A 16,463-nucleotide genomic window follows, 5' to 3' on the forward strand; every position below is an offset into this window, starting at 1 on the left:
ATATTTCATATTCATACCAATCATTATTTAATCTACTTTTATATTTAGCTTATTAAAATGTTAATTATAAATTAGAAACTTATTATAAGATTTAATAAATGATTATTATGGTTTATTGAAATTAATATTAAATTTATATCCATAAATGAAACATTAGTAGTATAGTTAAAGAAATAAAAAATACACATAATTATTATTTGTTAAGATTTGTTAAGAGAGAATTTAAGAAATTTTATTTTTCTAAAATCTTACTTTTGTTGGAAGTCATCATCAGATAAATTAAATAAAAATTCATCCAAAATATCATATTCTAAATAAAATTCTTCTGCTTCTTCCTTAAGAGAATCAATCTCAGAGGGAACATTTTTTATCCATTCTTTCATTTGAATCATATCTTCAATATTTTCAGGAATATAACATAATTTAACTTCAATATTATTAAATTTTTCATATATCTGTAATTTTTATTATAAACATAGAAATTTATCAAATTTAGAATTTAATCATTGATTTAAGAAAATAATTCAAACAATTCAAAATGTACGACAAACCTACTAATTTTAAATTATATTATCAAATTATCAAAAATATGAAAAAAATACTATAATGTGACATAATGTAAATCAATAACATAGTTTGATGAATTCAATCAATCAATCAATCAATCAAAGCTTTATTTGTATTAGGCTATTGCATGTTACAACAGGATGTTTTTATTAACACATAGCCATAGTAAATCTCCGATGGCTTTAGTATTCAATATATCCAATTTCAGTAACAATAATTATTTACAAATTTTTCATTAACAATTATTTTTAATTGCCATTAGTTAAGCTATTTGCCTTATACTTCACTCACACGATCATAACAAATTTATTAGCGTAATTATATAATTTATAAATTGTTTCAATCTTTGCTGAATGAAAAAAGTTTGATGAATTCAAATTATGTCATTGATTCCAGAATATTTATTGGATACTTAAAATATGACACAAAAAGCTGAACATTTTCAATGTGACTATCATATAAACATTCACTGGCAACTATCAAGTTGGATTAGCTCAACTGACAGAGACTGAATTTCTTTTCTGAAGATCATGAAAAATTTATCTTTATTGATGATTTAACAATATAATTTAAAGAAATATATCAATTTGTTCATTCAATTTCAGTATTTATAATGTTTACATACTAGATAATTATATAAACACTTAATACTACTCACTTTACAAAGTTCACAAGAAAGCTTCTTTGCTAGCAAAGAGGTAAGACTCAATGCAATTTCTTTATATTTACTTATTAATTTTAATTTCACTGTTTCAAGATTTATAACAAAAGCACAAATTATTATTCTGTTTGGAATAGTTTCATTTAAATTTTTCATTCCTTGATAATAAGATGAAATTTCGTTTCCAATTTCTTTGAAGCTTACTTCTTTCAATTCATATTCTCTAAATAATAGTTTTTTGTCTATAATTAATTCAATATTTAAAATATATTGTTAAATATAAAAAATATAAACTGAAAAGATTTTTGCTAACCAATTATAATAATTCAAATTACAAATTAATAGAATATAATATTTCTTCATTGAAAGGAGTTTAAAATAAAGAATTTTATTGTAGTATCATGTTAATTACAGAAGAAAGACCAATAAACTATTAATTTCTAATTTATACTTTTAAATAACTTTCTGCTGCAGAAATTCTATTTTTTTTCAACTATGATATTTTTTCTTTTTCTATATATTATAAAATTTTGACATTATAAAACTATAAAGACATGTTTCTTCATATAGTGCTAGAATCACTGAAAATGAAGTCAATTTCTCTTTCTTAAGAACTCCTACTTTTCATTGCATATTATGATAAAGAATAGACAAACTTTCACGTGAAACATTTTTCTGAAAGATTACTTACTAGAAGTTAAGAGCATTTGAAGTTTTACATGGATGCCACAGCATACACATATATGTCTCTATGGATATCTGTGAAGTTCACTGAAAAAAGGAAGAAAAATGCTTTAAAAATCATTGGGAAACATCATTATTATTTAGTAGAATCAAGATCAATGATTTCTCCTTTATCAAAAGGTTGATAGCTTTAACACAATATGGCACAAGCTTTCGTACCAGTTCATTATTTGAAAGAAAAGAATGATTCCACTAAATAATAGTTTCCTAATAATTTTTTTAAGCATTTTTCTTCCTTTTTTTCAGTGAACTTCACAGATTTCCACAGATGCACGTGCATGTGCTAAAAAGCACATCTTTCAGAAAAAATGTTTCAGTTAAAAGTTTGTTTATTCTTTATGTAAAATCATAATATGCATTAAAAAGTACAGGTTTCCATTTAAGAAAATGAAGTTGACCCCATTTTCACTAATTATAGTTCTGTGATAGTTATGAAAGGGTTTCATTGTCAACCAAAGGCAAACACTCAGAAAAAACAACACATGCAAAGTAAAAGATAAAAAAAAAAAATTTAATTTGTGTGATAATAAAGTACAGGTACAAAAGGATTCCAACTCAAGGGGTTTTGATTTTCAATCACTCAAAATCCAGTGGTTGGTAAAACAATTAAAAATTATCCCGACTAGAACAAAAAGAATCCAACAATAATAATTACACAAATTTTCCTTAACATCAATTCTTAATACTAATTTATAACTAGAAAGAAATAGAAAGTGAAAAGCAAGAAGTAGTGAAAATGGCAGATAGGATAGGAAAAAATATGCGGGTAGTGTAAACATTTGATTACCACGAAGGCCACATGGGAGCTTCTTAAACACAAAATACTTGCTTCTGTTCCTTTTCTTCAATTCTTGGGATTTGTATATTTGATCCTAATAACCTGTCAAATGTTCATATTTGACAGGTTATTAGGACAATGTTCATATTTGTTACACTGAAATGCTGTCTCTAGCACTATAACTTCAATCCAGGAATTTCAAAGTTCCTGCTCAAAGTTCTGACTTCACCCATCTACTCAGGCACCTGACACTGTAACATCTCTCTCCCTTTCACAGCCATCTCTCTTCAAGCATCAGCCAAAAAGTGACCTTTCTTTGCACTTCATATGCCCTCAGGTAAATTCATGCTCATTGTACTGGAGATTCTAGGAAGTGGCTCTCACCTCCAAGAAGGACTAATTTAGAAAGTTCTAGAAGTTAGAAAAAACGAAGAACAAGGAAAAATGTCAGAAGAGCAAAAAGACAAAAGCATACAATATGGCATACAGCCACAGTGCCATAGGTGACAAAATTGATAGTGCCATTGTATGTTCCTTGGATTACCAAGCATAAAATTGCTATTGAAAACTTATCATACAAGATGAAAAAAGTGGATTTTTTCATCTTGTATGATGAGTGGATGAAACAAGTAAAACTGTAAAATAAAAATAAAAATAAAGATGTTTGTTAAATGTAGAAAAAAAACTTGAACAATAAAAGGAGTAAAAGCATAAAAACTTTAAAACCAATAAAGGTCTTGTAACCAGTTTTTACTGGTTTTAATGTTTTTACTCCTTTTATTGTTATTTTTTCTACATTTTAACAAAAATTTTTATTTTTATTTTACAGTTTTATCCCCATTTTTAACAATTAGTTATTCCAAGATATGTTACCATTAGTTATGATCTTCCTTATTGTTTTTTGTTTTTAATTAATATATATATATATTCATATTTGTGTGTAATAACTTTCCGTCATTAACTGAAATTGTGTCAGGTTTTCTTTGTTCTTTTGTTACGCGAATCACATTTGTGGTCATCACAGCGGTGAAATTGATTGGCCTGGAGAGGATCACGTGTATAGCAAGTACCCGGATAGCGGGAACTATAAAAGCACGTGTCACACTGGTTAGTGACATTTTTTTTGTTCCTTCAAGAACTCAAGAGGATCAGAATAGACTTGGAAGCTCCCATCTGGACGACGAAAGGAGAAGGTTAGGTAAGAATCGGACAGTAATGAACGAAGATTGAACCGTTCCATACATAAAGGAAAATCCAACCACAGCATCCAGGAATTGATCCCAACTGGCAAATAATTTACGTAAAACTATACGTGAGGATTAGGCCTACTCACTGGGACAACTAGTTCACGCTCGGAGTCTTAATCATTTCGTTGTTATTTCATTTTCGATCAAGTGTTGTTAACAAAGAATGCCAATTTTGTCAATTAAGCGTATCAATAGGATACAACAACCAACTGTAACAAGTGTTTTGTATATTTGTAAGAATATTGTTTAAGTCTGCAAGTTGTTTGTCATTTTAAAAGTTTTTTTTTATTATTAAATTTATTTCCTTGTCCAGCACGTGTCTTTAATTGTAAAGTCCTCAATCGCATTACCCAACAAGCAGACTGGCTACATTCAATATAGCTGTAGTCAACACAGTAAAAAATAGAAAATAAAAATCCATTTTTTTATCAACAGGAGTGTTCCTGTGTGATAAGTTCTCAATAGCAATTTTATGCTTAGTTCCAAGGAACATACACCCAATTGAAAGAGCAGCAAGCAATCAAGTACTGATACTGCCATCTTGTGGCCCTCCAAAGTCTAACAATTTTGGTGTAATGAATTTTTGGTAGAATTCATATTTTTCAAGTAGATTGATTAAAATAAACTATTCTTTGGAACTACAGGTCAAATCATTAAAAAAAAACAAAAACAGTCTTTTGAAATTAAAATTTTTAGTAATAGTGATTGTAATTGTAATAAGCTATCCTTAAGGAAAAATTATCATCTTGAAATATAGAATGATTTTGAAGTTGTATTATTTACGAAAGTTAAATTTATGAAAAAAAATACCGATTAAAAACAGAATATTAAAAATATTGCTTGTTTCAAGTAGAAATGAAAAAAAACTAAGAATTCTTAATTTTTCTGCTTTCAGTTTCCTCAATATTTCCATATTAAAAATTTTAAAAAGCAATGGTTCTGATAAGAATTAAAATAGATTTATTATCATTAAAGTAGGTTTATATGCTTATATTTTGTTTTATCTAGGATGTAAATAAGCTAAAGTAAAATTTTCATTTATCAATATATACTTAAAAATAACAAACTTTATTTTTAATATTTTATGTTCTTAATTATATTAAGGAAATTATTTTTATAAAAATAGTTTTGTAATATTGTCTTTGAGGAACACTCAAAATCTGCAGTAATTGATGCATAAAGAGCGAAGAGATATTAAAAAAAAAAAAAAGTTTGTTTATATATAGTACTTTCTTAAATGAAACTAAATGTAATTGTTAGCTTTATAATTAAAAGCAGACTTTGTAATTAATAAAATACCATATAGTAGTAAGGAACTCAAAAAAATTTTAACATACACTTATAAAATAACATTCTCATTAACTTTACAAAATATGAAAAAATACAATTCATTAAATGTCAGATTACTGAAGTGTGAATATTGAGCAATATTAATCAATTATATACTAAGAATGTAAAACAAGAAAAGCAAACTTTGTTTTGTCAATTTCATTGTCTAAACCAGTGGTTCCCAACCGGTGTTCCGCGGAACACTGGTGTTCCGTAAGCATCTTCCAAGTGTTCCGCAGATTTAGTCGCAAATCAGAAAGTGTACAACCGTATTCAAGCCGCCGAATATAAAAAATTAAAATCATAAAATTTTCATAAACTTAAATATATATGTACGACTCGTACTTATGGAGTGTACTACTGTTTCGAATAAGGTAAAGGCAATGAAAAAAACTGAATGAAATATGTAAAAAAACATCAGGCACAAGTTTCCCATTAAAGTTATTTAGGTATTTTTTTTCCTGTCTTAGAATTGGCGTTAATAATATGAGTAGAGATTTTGAATTATAACTGCTCAATTCTAATAAAATAACTGATGACAAGCTTATGTATTTCATATTAACTTAAGTAAGTGTACTTCCGCTACAGAAAATTGCTCACAAAAGTGTTCTGCATCCTAGAAAAGGTTGGGAACAACTGGTCTAAACTATACTCTAATAAAATGTAAAATTATTTTAAATTTAAATATTTTATTGGAATATATAAAATGAATTATAAATAATTGCAAATACCTGTAGTTTAACTGAAATAGCTTCAATACTAGATAAAAATGTGATATTTGGTATTCTTTCACATTACTGTTCGTTGCATGCTTGATATATATTATATAAAAACTATTCATAAAATATTTATTGTCACACTAAATAATCATAGTAATAAAATATTAAAATAATTTTATTATGCATGTAGATAGCATTATAGAGTATATTCTACAGGGTGGTCTTAAAGTCTATGTGCAGTCTTATAGTTCAATAACTAAAGACTTATAATGTTAAAACTATGCTGTAAATAATATTTGAAAGCCTAACTTTTAAAACTCTTTAGATAATTTTATTAATGTAGAACTAATTTATTTTTTATTATTTACAAATTCCATTAGTGATTCTATTAATAAATGGCAACAGTCAAAGAATAAGTAAATTGCAAGCTTTGGTTTGCAGAAGATATCAGAATAAAGTATGCTATTCATTATATCATGTTTACTTGATTATATAATTTCATTTAAGTGTGTATTTGTCATTATTCCTACAAATAATCTAAAATCATATTTACAGTTGTTCAATTGAATACTATACTTAGTTTATAATATTTTGAATATATAACAATTCATTGTTATATATTCAAAATATTATAAACTAAGTATATATTATTCATTGTTCAATTGTTTTCAAAACAGTTTCTTATTAAACTAAAACTGCTGAATAGCTACTGGCAATTAAAAAAAATCTAAAATAGAAACAATTTAATAATATAGGTTTTTCAAAGTTTCTTTCTATAAAAAAATTATTTTATTTTATAAATAAAATCTGGAATTTTTATTAAAGAACATTTACAACAAAAAAAAATTTGTATGTATTTAAAATTAAATATAGAAGCAAATTATCAAATATATTTTAACAAATTCATTGTCTTATTATCATCATAGTCTTAAATATATAACTTAAAAAGAATTTAATTTAAAATAATTTTTCTAAAACTCTCACATCTCTACAATTATTACTCATTAAAGATTTATTTTTTGTTTTACTTAATTAAATATTTCTTACTTTATAATTTCTGACACAGTTACATTAAGCATTTTCAAATACTTCTTAAAGTTTTCAGAATAGGCATTTAAAGGTATAAATGATTTTTCCAGGGCTTTTATCATAGATTTTTTCCACTCTTCTATATGTTTTTCAAATTCTCCAATACAATTTAGCATTGGTATTTCACCCCACAATAATTCTTCAAATATACTCTAAAATACATTTAATTTAAAAGTTGGTTTTGAATAATTTAATTGATTTTAAATAAAATACAAATTTTAAATTAAGGTTCTTAAAATAGTTAATAAAAAACAGTTATCTAATAATGTTAAAATATATGAGAAAAAAAATATATAATTTATTTTCTTATAACACCAATAAATTTTATTCTGGATCACTTCAGTGATTCATATACAGTGAAACCTCGCTTAACGAGCATAATTCATTCCAGAATCTTACTCATAATGAGAAACATTCGTTAAGCAAAACAGTTTTTCCCATATAAATTAATGTAAAATATGATAATGCATTCCATGCAAAAAAAAATACTCAAATGTTTTATGTGTAATGTTTATTCAAAGAAAATTATACAATATACATTGTTAAGGAGCGTGAATCATTATCATTTTTTCTTTTAGTGAGAAATGAACCAACCTGGAATGCGAATTCAATTTGCAAAAAACCAAAAAAAATCAGATAATTTGTCTGATAAAGACGCCAAACAATATGCCAAATTCTTGGATTATGCAAAGGCTATAATCAAATATTAGAAATATTGCCTATCTCTAGCCAAATTAATTAATTTGGCTAGAGGTAGGCAGTTATGCTGCCATCTCATATTAAATTTAATAATTATGCATAATTAATTTATAATTTAGACATTTTAAAAATTTTATTTGGAACTGGTCGTTAAATTTAGTATGAGATGGCAGCATAACTGCCTACCTCTAGTCAAATTAATCAACTTCTAATATTTAATTATAGCCTTTACCTATCCCAAGAATTTGGCATATTGTTTGGCATGTTTATTATATAACAGGCTATGATTGTTGATGTGTGAACACAAATTAGGAAAAATGCATGATCATGGGCGACACTAAGATGCTAGCGAAACAAGTGCTAAACACAGACTAATGGAGTATGAGCACAATCCAAAACTTCCCCTTTCCTCTTCACTCATTATGCAAAACATCGCTCGTTAAGCAAATCATTTTTTACAATTTGTTTTTGCTCATTATGAGAAATACTTGTTGTGTGAGGTGCTCATTAAGTGAGATTCCACTGTATTAATAATTATTGTTAATTTGAAGTATGGTTTAAGCCTGTATGTTTAAATATTAATCAAGCAATTAATCAATCTTTATTAATTTAGGAGAAATTCATCTTTATTCTTGGGGAAAACACACATAAATAACAAAGATATGGTAAATTATGAAAGAACGTTTAGGTTAACTTATACAAGTACATTTAAATATTAATCTAATTAAATATAATGTATTTACTATTACAGAAAATACTGAAATTAATTAATATTTTCAACAAAAATTATCAAATGGGAAATAATTCACAATTCTGTGTAATTTGCATTACAATCTATGTATATTAAACCATCAAAAAATGAAAATAAATTTACAAATCATTTTACATATATATATAAAATTTGTGAATATGTCTCCTTTTCACAAATGTTACATTCCAGATTTCCAAAATGAGATTTAAATAATTGATAATATTGATAGCAAAAAGAATTTTTTAAACTTAGGAACAGAAGGCTTCAGAAACTCTCAAAATGAAAACATATGAAATAATAAGTGAATGAACAATTATACAGAGATAAATTTCAGTAATCTATGTTTTGATAGCTATATTCCTTGCATTATGATTGTGAGAATTATTTTCTTAAAGGACATTAAGAGGTTTAAGTAACATTTATGATTAAGTAATTTATGACTAGTTAAAGAAAATTTAGAATTTACTACATATATGCATAAAATTTTAGTAATTCAATATTATGCTTATTTTGAAACAAAATGAAGTAATATATGTAAATATAATATTAATTTACTGATTTTTTATTAAAGTAGAAAGCAAATCATTTTTAATTATCATAAATTCATGCAAACTGGAGCAGGTTTACATGATTTTATATTTACAAGTGTTATGATTTAAATCACGACAAATTTTGTAATGCAATTAGTATAACATAAATGTCTGATCATAAATCTTGCTATTTATAATATTTATGACTTGTTTCTTATAATTCTTTGTAATTCATTATACAAAACAAATCCATAGATATGATAGATATAGATGCAAAATGTTAACAAACACTTCAGAAATCACTGTTTAATTAAATTAATTATATTTTTTTTATAATGTGAAGACCTATCTTCAGAGATCAAATTATCTGAAAAATAGATGTTTAAATTGAAAATATTAGAAATATATTTACTAATGATATGCTTTAATAAACAGTTTAAATAATTGTCTTCAACTCATTTAAAATCTTGCAAGTGTCTTTATACAATGTTTAGAATTTTTTACAATTATTGTATAATATAAAAAGAATAAATGCAAACATTTTTTAAATTAAAAATATTTTCTTAACAATTTTTAAATCTGATTTAAATGTTAAGTTTTTAAATTTATATTATACATTAATTAAATTAAACAATTAACTTACACTTTCTATTTGTGGAATTTTAGATAGTATTTCTATACCCATATTAAATAAATTTATAAATTTTTCAATAATTATATCTTTATCACAGGAATAGCAGACTCTATTACTTTCAACTATTAAATCCAATATTAATATAGGTTCTTTATCTGACCTAAAAACAAAATTAATTTTAAAAATTTATTTCAACAATGGAAATATTTCTTAAATCTCTATTTAAACAATAAAATAGTAAAATTATTTTAAAAATTTTATTCTAGAAACAAGAATTAAATATAAATGAAATCTTAAAGTTAAATAAAAATTAAATATCATTTGGTTAACTTATTGAAGATTTTAAAAATATTAATGCTTTGCTTTATTTCAGCTGTGAATAAATATTTATTCACAGCCGAAATAAAGCAAAGCATTAATATTAAAATTTAGACTTCTAAATTATTAGAAATAATTTAGAAGTCTAAATTTTAAATAATTAATTATAAAAAATCATAATAAAAAGTAAATATTTGATATATTTAGTTTTTATTATGATTTTTTGAAAACTTTTTATGAAAATTTTTACAGTAATTTATTATTCAAAGGACAGTTAAAAACAATTTCAATGCCTGACAAATTTAACATCAAATCTATAAAAGTAAAATATATTAATATATTTATTTTAATGTTTCTTCTATTTTTTGTGAAGTTTAAATAAAATATGTATTTAAAGCAGAATGATAGGAACATAATATTGAAAAAAATAGAAATTATGAAAGTAATGTAGATCATTCCACCATGATATAAAGGAAGTCACATGAAACTTGTATGAACAATAAAAAATGGAATAAACTATTAACACAAACTTTTAAACCAAAGTTAATGTTAACAGAGAAGTAATATTAATGTCAGAACAAGTGTATGATCAAATAGCTGATTGTTCTTATTCAGAAATCAATTTGTTTGACACCATTTTCAGAAATGTAAACTAAAAGAGAAGAGCATCAAGGAAAAAACTTTATCAACAAAAAGGATCAATCTCTTAAAATCTCTTGAGACAATTTGAAGTGCCATTCAAAAAGGTAATTGTCCACCAGGGATTGATTATAGAGAAACTCTAAGGAGGCACTGGAAACAATATAAAAGATTTTAAAAAAATATGTTAAAGTCTTAGGCTTCACAACTCCAAAAAGTACTCTTACTGCTCTCTCCAACAGATCCAGAGTTAAAGTTCAAATTATATTCCATTAAGTTAGAATTCCCTGTTCTCAGTCCCAAAAAGTTCTTTCACTGCTTCCTCCAACTGACCCAGTGAGTTAAAAGTCAAACAATTGAATTAAAAGTTCTATCTTCATCAAATTACAAGTTCCTTTACTGCCTGCTAAACTATCAATGATAATCTCATCAGGTAGATACTTATGTCCATTAGTGTCTTAATACACTGGTGGTTCCTAAATATATATATATATATCAATCCCATGGGCACAATTCTAGGTCCGAATGACGCGGTTGGGACTTTAATAGAACTGTAGAACATACTGATAGGAACAAAAAAAGTCTAATGAACCATGGGTGTACGAGCGCGCCTTCGCGAGATATAGGCCCCCCAAAATGACTATATGGCAGCGAACATGGCGGCCCGACTGACCTCTCGTACGGGCGCCACCACACGCCGCCATGTGCTAAACTAGTGATCGATTCACGGTAGTTCTTGAACAAAGTAAAAAAATGGGGGAAACGTCTACTAAAGGCAATTTTAACGGCAAGCGACGGGACTCTTGTAAAATCGCAAAAAAAAATATTGGGTCACGTGACCCGGCTTTTTTGCTCGCGAACCCGCATAACGTAGGCGCAACTTTCGAGGGCTATATCTCGCGAACGCGCACATATACAGGTATGATTCCTTTGACTTTTTTGCTCCCCCAGGGGAGGTCGACAATTTGCCCCCCGTCCCCACCGCGTCATTCGGTCCTAGAATCTTGCCATCCCATGTTTGTATTATGACCATATAAAACATATTTATTTAGAAATGTGTGTACAGTCAGATAAATTTAAAAAAAAAACTGTTCTCTCTTCTCTAATGATCATTCTCTTATCCATATCTTGCTTCTATTAAATTTATCAGTTCTCCAAGAAAATAAATGATGTCATCTTGATTTGGTAAGAAGCTAATTCAATTTAGTATAGAACACTACAATATTTATAAATAATTTATTATACAAGTATGATACATTTCACACAGTATTCTGTAAATAATGTTTGCATTTACATATTTAAGCTTATAAAACAAACTTTTTCCCCTGCAAATATCTTAAAAAATGTTTCTGTATCTTAGAAGACAAAAGGGGCAATACAGTACACATACAAAACTGAAAAGTCAGCAAGTAATAAAATGTAGTTGATGGATTAAGATGACAAAATTATACCACTGAAATTCACAGGGTCACTGCAAGTGGGTTTGGCATATTCTCCAGAAACCAGTTCCATGCTTTAAAAAACCCCAAAGTCCATGAAAATTTCATTGTAAATTCTGCAGTATATTGTGCAGGGTAATGTATCATACATGCACAGCAAATTCAGTTACAGTATATGTAGTTAATAATCTAAACTAAAAAAATAAGTACTTTATCTTAATTAACTATAAGTGTTATGTAGGCATGTACTGTACTTATGTACTTAATAAATAATAATTTATGTACCTATAATAAATAATTTATTATTATAAAATTTAGAAGTATCAAAGATATAAATGGTTTTTTCTAACACTGCATAATTTGGAACACAGTCTCACTAATATTCATGCTGAGCCTGGAAATTAACTTAAATGTATGTAGAACAATTTAGAAAAGAACATGGAACAGAGCAACAGAATAAAATTTTAGACCACTGTCTACTGAGAAAATGATTCATCAATGGAGGAAGCAGACAGTTTTACTACAAAAAACCTATAAAACAAAATATAACCTTCATAAAATTTCACTAAATGGCCAAATTTAAAAAAAAATTTGTGTAAATGAATAACAGAATTTAGAGATGTGGATCTATTATAGCAACAATAAACTTTAAAAAGTTGTTTCTTAACTTTATTCTTCTAAAATCAGAGCACAAGACAGCATCTTAAAGCCATTAAATATAATGTTTAAACATTGTCTTTTTACAATTTTTACTATTTCATAATAAAGTTCATCTATTTTTTTAATAAACATAAAATGCAATAATAGATGTTTTTCATCATTAAAAAAAGTACTATAAAATCAATAGAAATTATAGCTTTGCTATGAACTTTAAATAAGTATAGTGTAATTAGTTTGTTATTTTAAATGAAATTTAGAAATTTAAATAGTTAATCTATTTAATTAAATTTTTATTCAATAAAAAATAAGTTTATAAAAATAGTATTATAACAGCTAGTTGTTATTAAGGAAATGTAATCATAATTGGAATTGCCAAAATTCATGAAAAGCAATAAATTTATTATATTATTTGATGTTTCTTTGGTTCAACACACAATAAGCTTTTTGAAAAAATATAAGAATTTTTTAATATAAAATATTCTGTAGAAAAATAATTGTTTTTATATCTCTGTTCCATAAGAACAATGGCACAGATGATGAATTATTAATTTTTTTTTTTTATTAATTTCAGACCAATATTTTTTAATGAATCAAATTTTTGAGTTAATCTTAACTATTATTATAAACCTTTATGTTATAAAGATTACTGGAACAGTGATAGAGTTTTTGCTTAATATGGACTATCTTCAAATTCTAATTTCATTTATGATTTATTTCTAAAATACATAAAATTAAAATATAAAAAGTACTGTTCTCTCAGTTTATATACATTTTACAGAAATCAATATTTACAAAAACTGATTACAACAATTTTTGTTTTTAAATAATCACTGCATAATTTCAAGAAAAATAATTATTATTAATTTCTTTTTAAAATATTACTGTATAAATTATATTAAATAAACTTTTTACTATATTCTAAAGTTTTTCATATATTTATTAATACTATTCATAATTAAAATATAATTTTTTGGCATTTGTTTAATATTACTTAAAGTTAATAGAACTCACTTAAATATACTACTTGAAAGATGATTTTCCCAAATATATTCATCATTTAAATCCATTGCTGGTTTACAAAGCTCTACAATTAATTGCGAAAATGAACTGAGGCCCTTTTCTACCATAAATCGAAGAGAATCCTATTAAATTTAATAATAAAATTTATGATGTTCTAATCGGTTTTTAATATTACAAAACACTATTTTAATTTTATTATAAATAAATAAATATAAATATACATAATATATATAATGAGATATTCAAAAATATCTTTTAAGGTTGATATATTGTGAGATTCCATCACAACGTTAGAAAATATCTACCAGATGTTTTTGAAATAGTGGGACAAACTTTGAGGAATGATTCCTCACAGGAAAATAAAATAAAAATCTGAAAATGGGTGTTTTTCAAGAAATCATCAGACCTCATGTCAGTGTCAAATGTAAGACAAATTTTATTACATAGTCTCTTACATAACTCTCACAATTACATAGCTCTCTTCATAAAAAATGTTCAAAATACTTTCCACATGCATCTATGCATGTGTGGAATTGTCAGAACATGGACTGCTGCTCTTTCAAAGATTCCAGGTTTCAAAGGTCCATATTTCCAAAAATAATGGTGAAACTGTCAACAGTGTGTTACATCATATTCACATTGCCAACAGAAGCAGCAAACATTAGTGCCTTCAGGTGACCCCATAAATATAAACCCAAGGGATTCAGACCAGGAAACATGGACACCATGACACCAGACCTGCTATGCCTATCTATGTGAATAAGTAACTTATTGGTTTAGTACAACACATGCACATTGATTAAAATGAGCTGGAACTCACTTTAATCAAGAGTTATGTATGAAAATGTCTTGTACCTGACACTGTCATAAAAAGTTTGTTTCTTGAAAATGCCCATTTCCATAACTGATCATGCTCTTATGTTTATATGCATTTTTCTTTATTTTCCTGTCTGAAATCATCTCCAAAGTTTGTCCCACCATTTCAGAAACTCTATATATATTTTAAAAGCAAACAAAGAAAAGTGACACAAAAAATACATATCAAAAATGAGAGAGATATTAGAATCAGTTTGTAAAACAAACTGTATTAGGAATATTTCAATACATAGATATATATATAAAAGTTGTAGTTAAAAAATGACATGATGTAGTAATAAAATAACATGAAATTGCTTCAAATGAAAGATAACTACTCAAAAATTATTATTTTTTGAATGTTTATTGAGAATGAAAAACAATTTTTATCACATTAATTGCTAGTAGTTTTTAGGCAATATATAAATTAAAACTGAATTCAAAGTTAAACATTATTGAAAAATATTATTAACAATGCTGATTAATTATTATTAATATTGTAATGAACAATTTTAGTTATTTACAATATTAATATTGATAATAATTATATATGTTTATAACTATACAAAGCAAATTTGCATTGTTATTACAATATTTTTAGACAAATCACACAACTTTACATTTTTTAATTAACACTTAATGTTCCAAATTTATATTTGCAAAATACTTTAACAAAACATATTAACAATAGTAATAAAACTGTCAATCAGAATATATTAAATAAAGTAGGTGTAGTATATGAATTTGAATATAGTTGCATAAATCCAAACATATACATGAGTGAAACAAATTAAAAATTAAAAATTAAGAATTAGCAAACATATCTGTGCCATCAAATATAATTATAATAATTCTGCTGTTGCCAGACATTGGTAATTTAGATAATTGTGAAATTAAATTAAATAATCTTAAAATATTGCAAAAGAAACAAAATACTTATAAAAGGCAACTTTTAAAATATTTGTGGTATGAAGATCACATGTTCTATTGCATAACCAACTCCTTGGGTGGGCCACAGGGTAAAGGAGGGATGGGCATTCTCGATGACAACCAAAAAACCTGGATCAAGGAGGAAGAGAGGGAGATCGTGCATGCTCAATGGAAGAAGCAGGACTTTTCGGAAGAAAAAAAGAGGAGAGAAGATGTGTAAACGAGACAGTCACGAGTTTGTCTTTTTTGTGTGTTGTTTCCTTTGTTTTAGTGTCTGTTATAGCGAAAGGACAGAGAAGTGATCGGAAGGACTAAAATAAACTTTAAATTCCTTGCACTGGAGTCATAGAGTGTGTGATTTATTTCTTTGAAAGTTTCTTTTTTTGTTTTGTTCCTGCACGGGAATACTCTAAAGATCGAGTACTTCCCCGCATATTTTTATATTTAAAAAAACAAATAACAGAATAAATGATAATTCTGATAGAGAAATAGATTTATGGTGGCATTATATAAATACAAAAAAACAGACAACACTGAATTAAAATAATTATGTAGTAAAAAATGATAAATTTACTTAATCAATAAAAAATTAACTAATTGTTGCTAGATAAATCTGAAAGTGGTTTAACTGATATTAATATATGTAAGTAACTGTGAAAAAATTTTTATGGCACAATTTAAGTTAATAATATTGTAATAATTATCATCATCATCCATTCCTGCTGATACCAAGAGGGTGTACAGGTCAACATGGTGAAAAATCAAACTTTTATACTACAATCTATTACTTTCCTCCAAACTCTCCTATCGACAGACAAGTTTTTAGCCTGGAGTAAAGTTAAATTCCTTTCCTC

General features: G+C 26.0%; 1 protein-coding gene across 1 annotated transcript in view; it reads right to left on the reverse strand.

The window, feature by feature from the left end:
• Window positions 1-16,463, reverse strand: part of sac (sterile affecting ciliogenesis) — a 57,021-nt gene that overhangs the window by 14,067 nt on the left and 26,491 nt on the right. Inside the window, exons 12-16 of the mRNA XM_067268151.1 lie at window positions 13,816-13,946; window positions 9,758-9,908; window positions 7,093-7,286; window positions 1,226-1,451; window positions 253-455 (exon numbers count right to left, since the gene is read on the reverse strand). Of these exons, the coding sequence (XP_067124252.1) occupies window positions 253-455; window positions 1,226-1,451; window positions 7,093-7,286; window positions 9,758-9,908; window positions 13,816-13,946 (905 nt within the window). The remainder of the gene's footprint in view (window positions 1-252; window positions 456-1,225; window positions 1,452-7,092; window positions 7,287-9,757; window positions 9,909-13,815; window positions 13,947-16,463) is intronic.

This window comes from Centruroides vittatus, unplaced genomic scaffold (assembly GCF_030686945.1).
Source record: "Centruroides vittatus isolate TY-2023 unplaced genomic scaffold, ASM3068694v2 contig_1074, whole genome shotgun sequence".
Lineage (NCBI taxonomy): Eukaryota > Metazoa > Arthropoda > Arachnida > Scorpiones > Buthidae > Centruroides > Centruroides vittatus.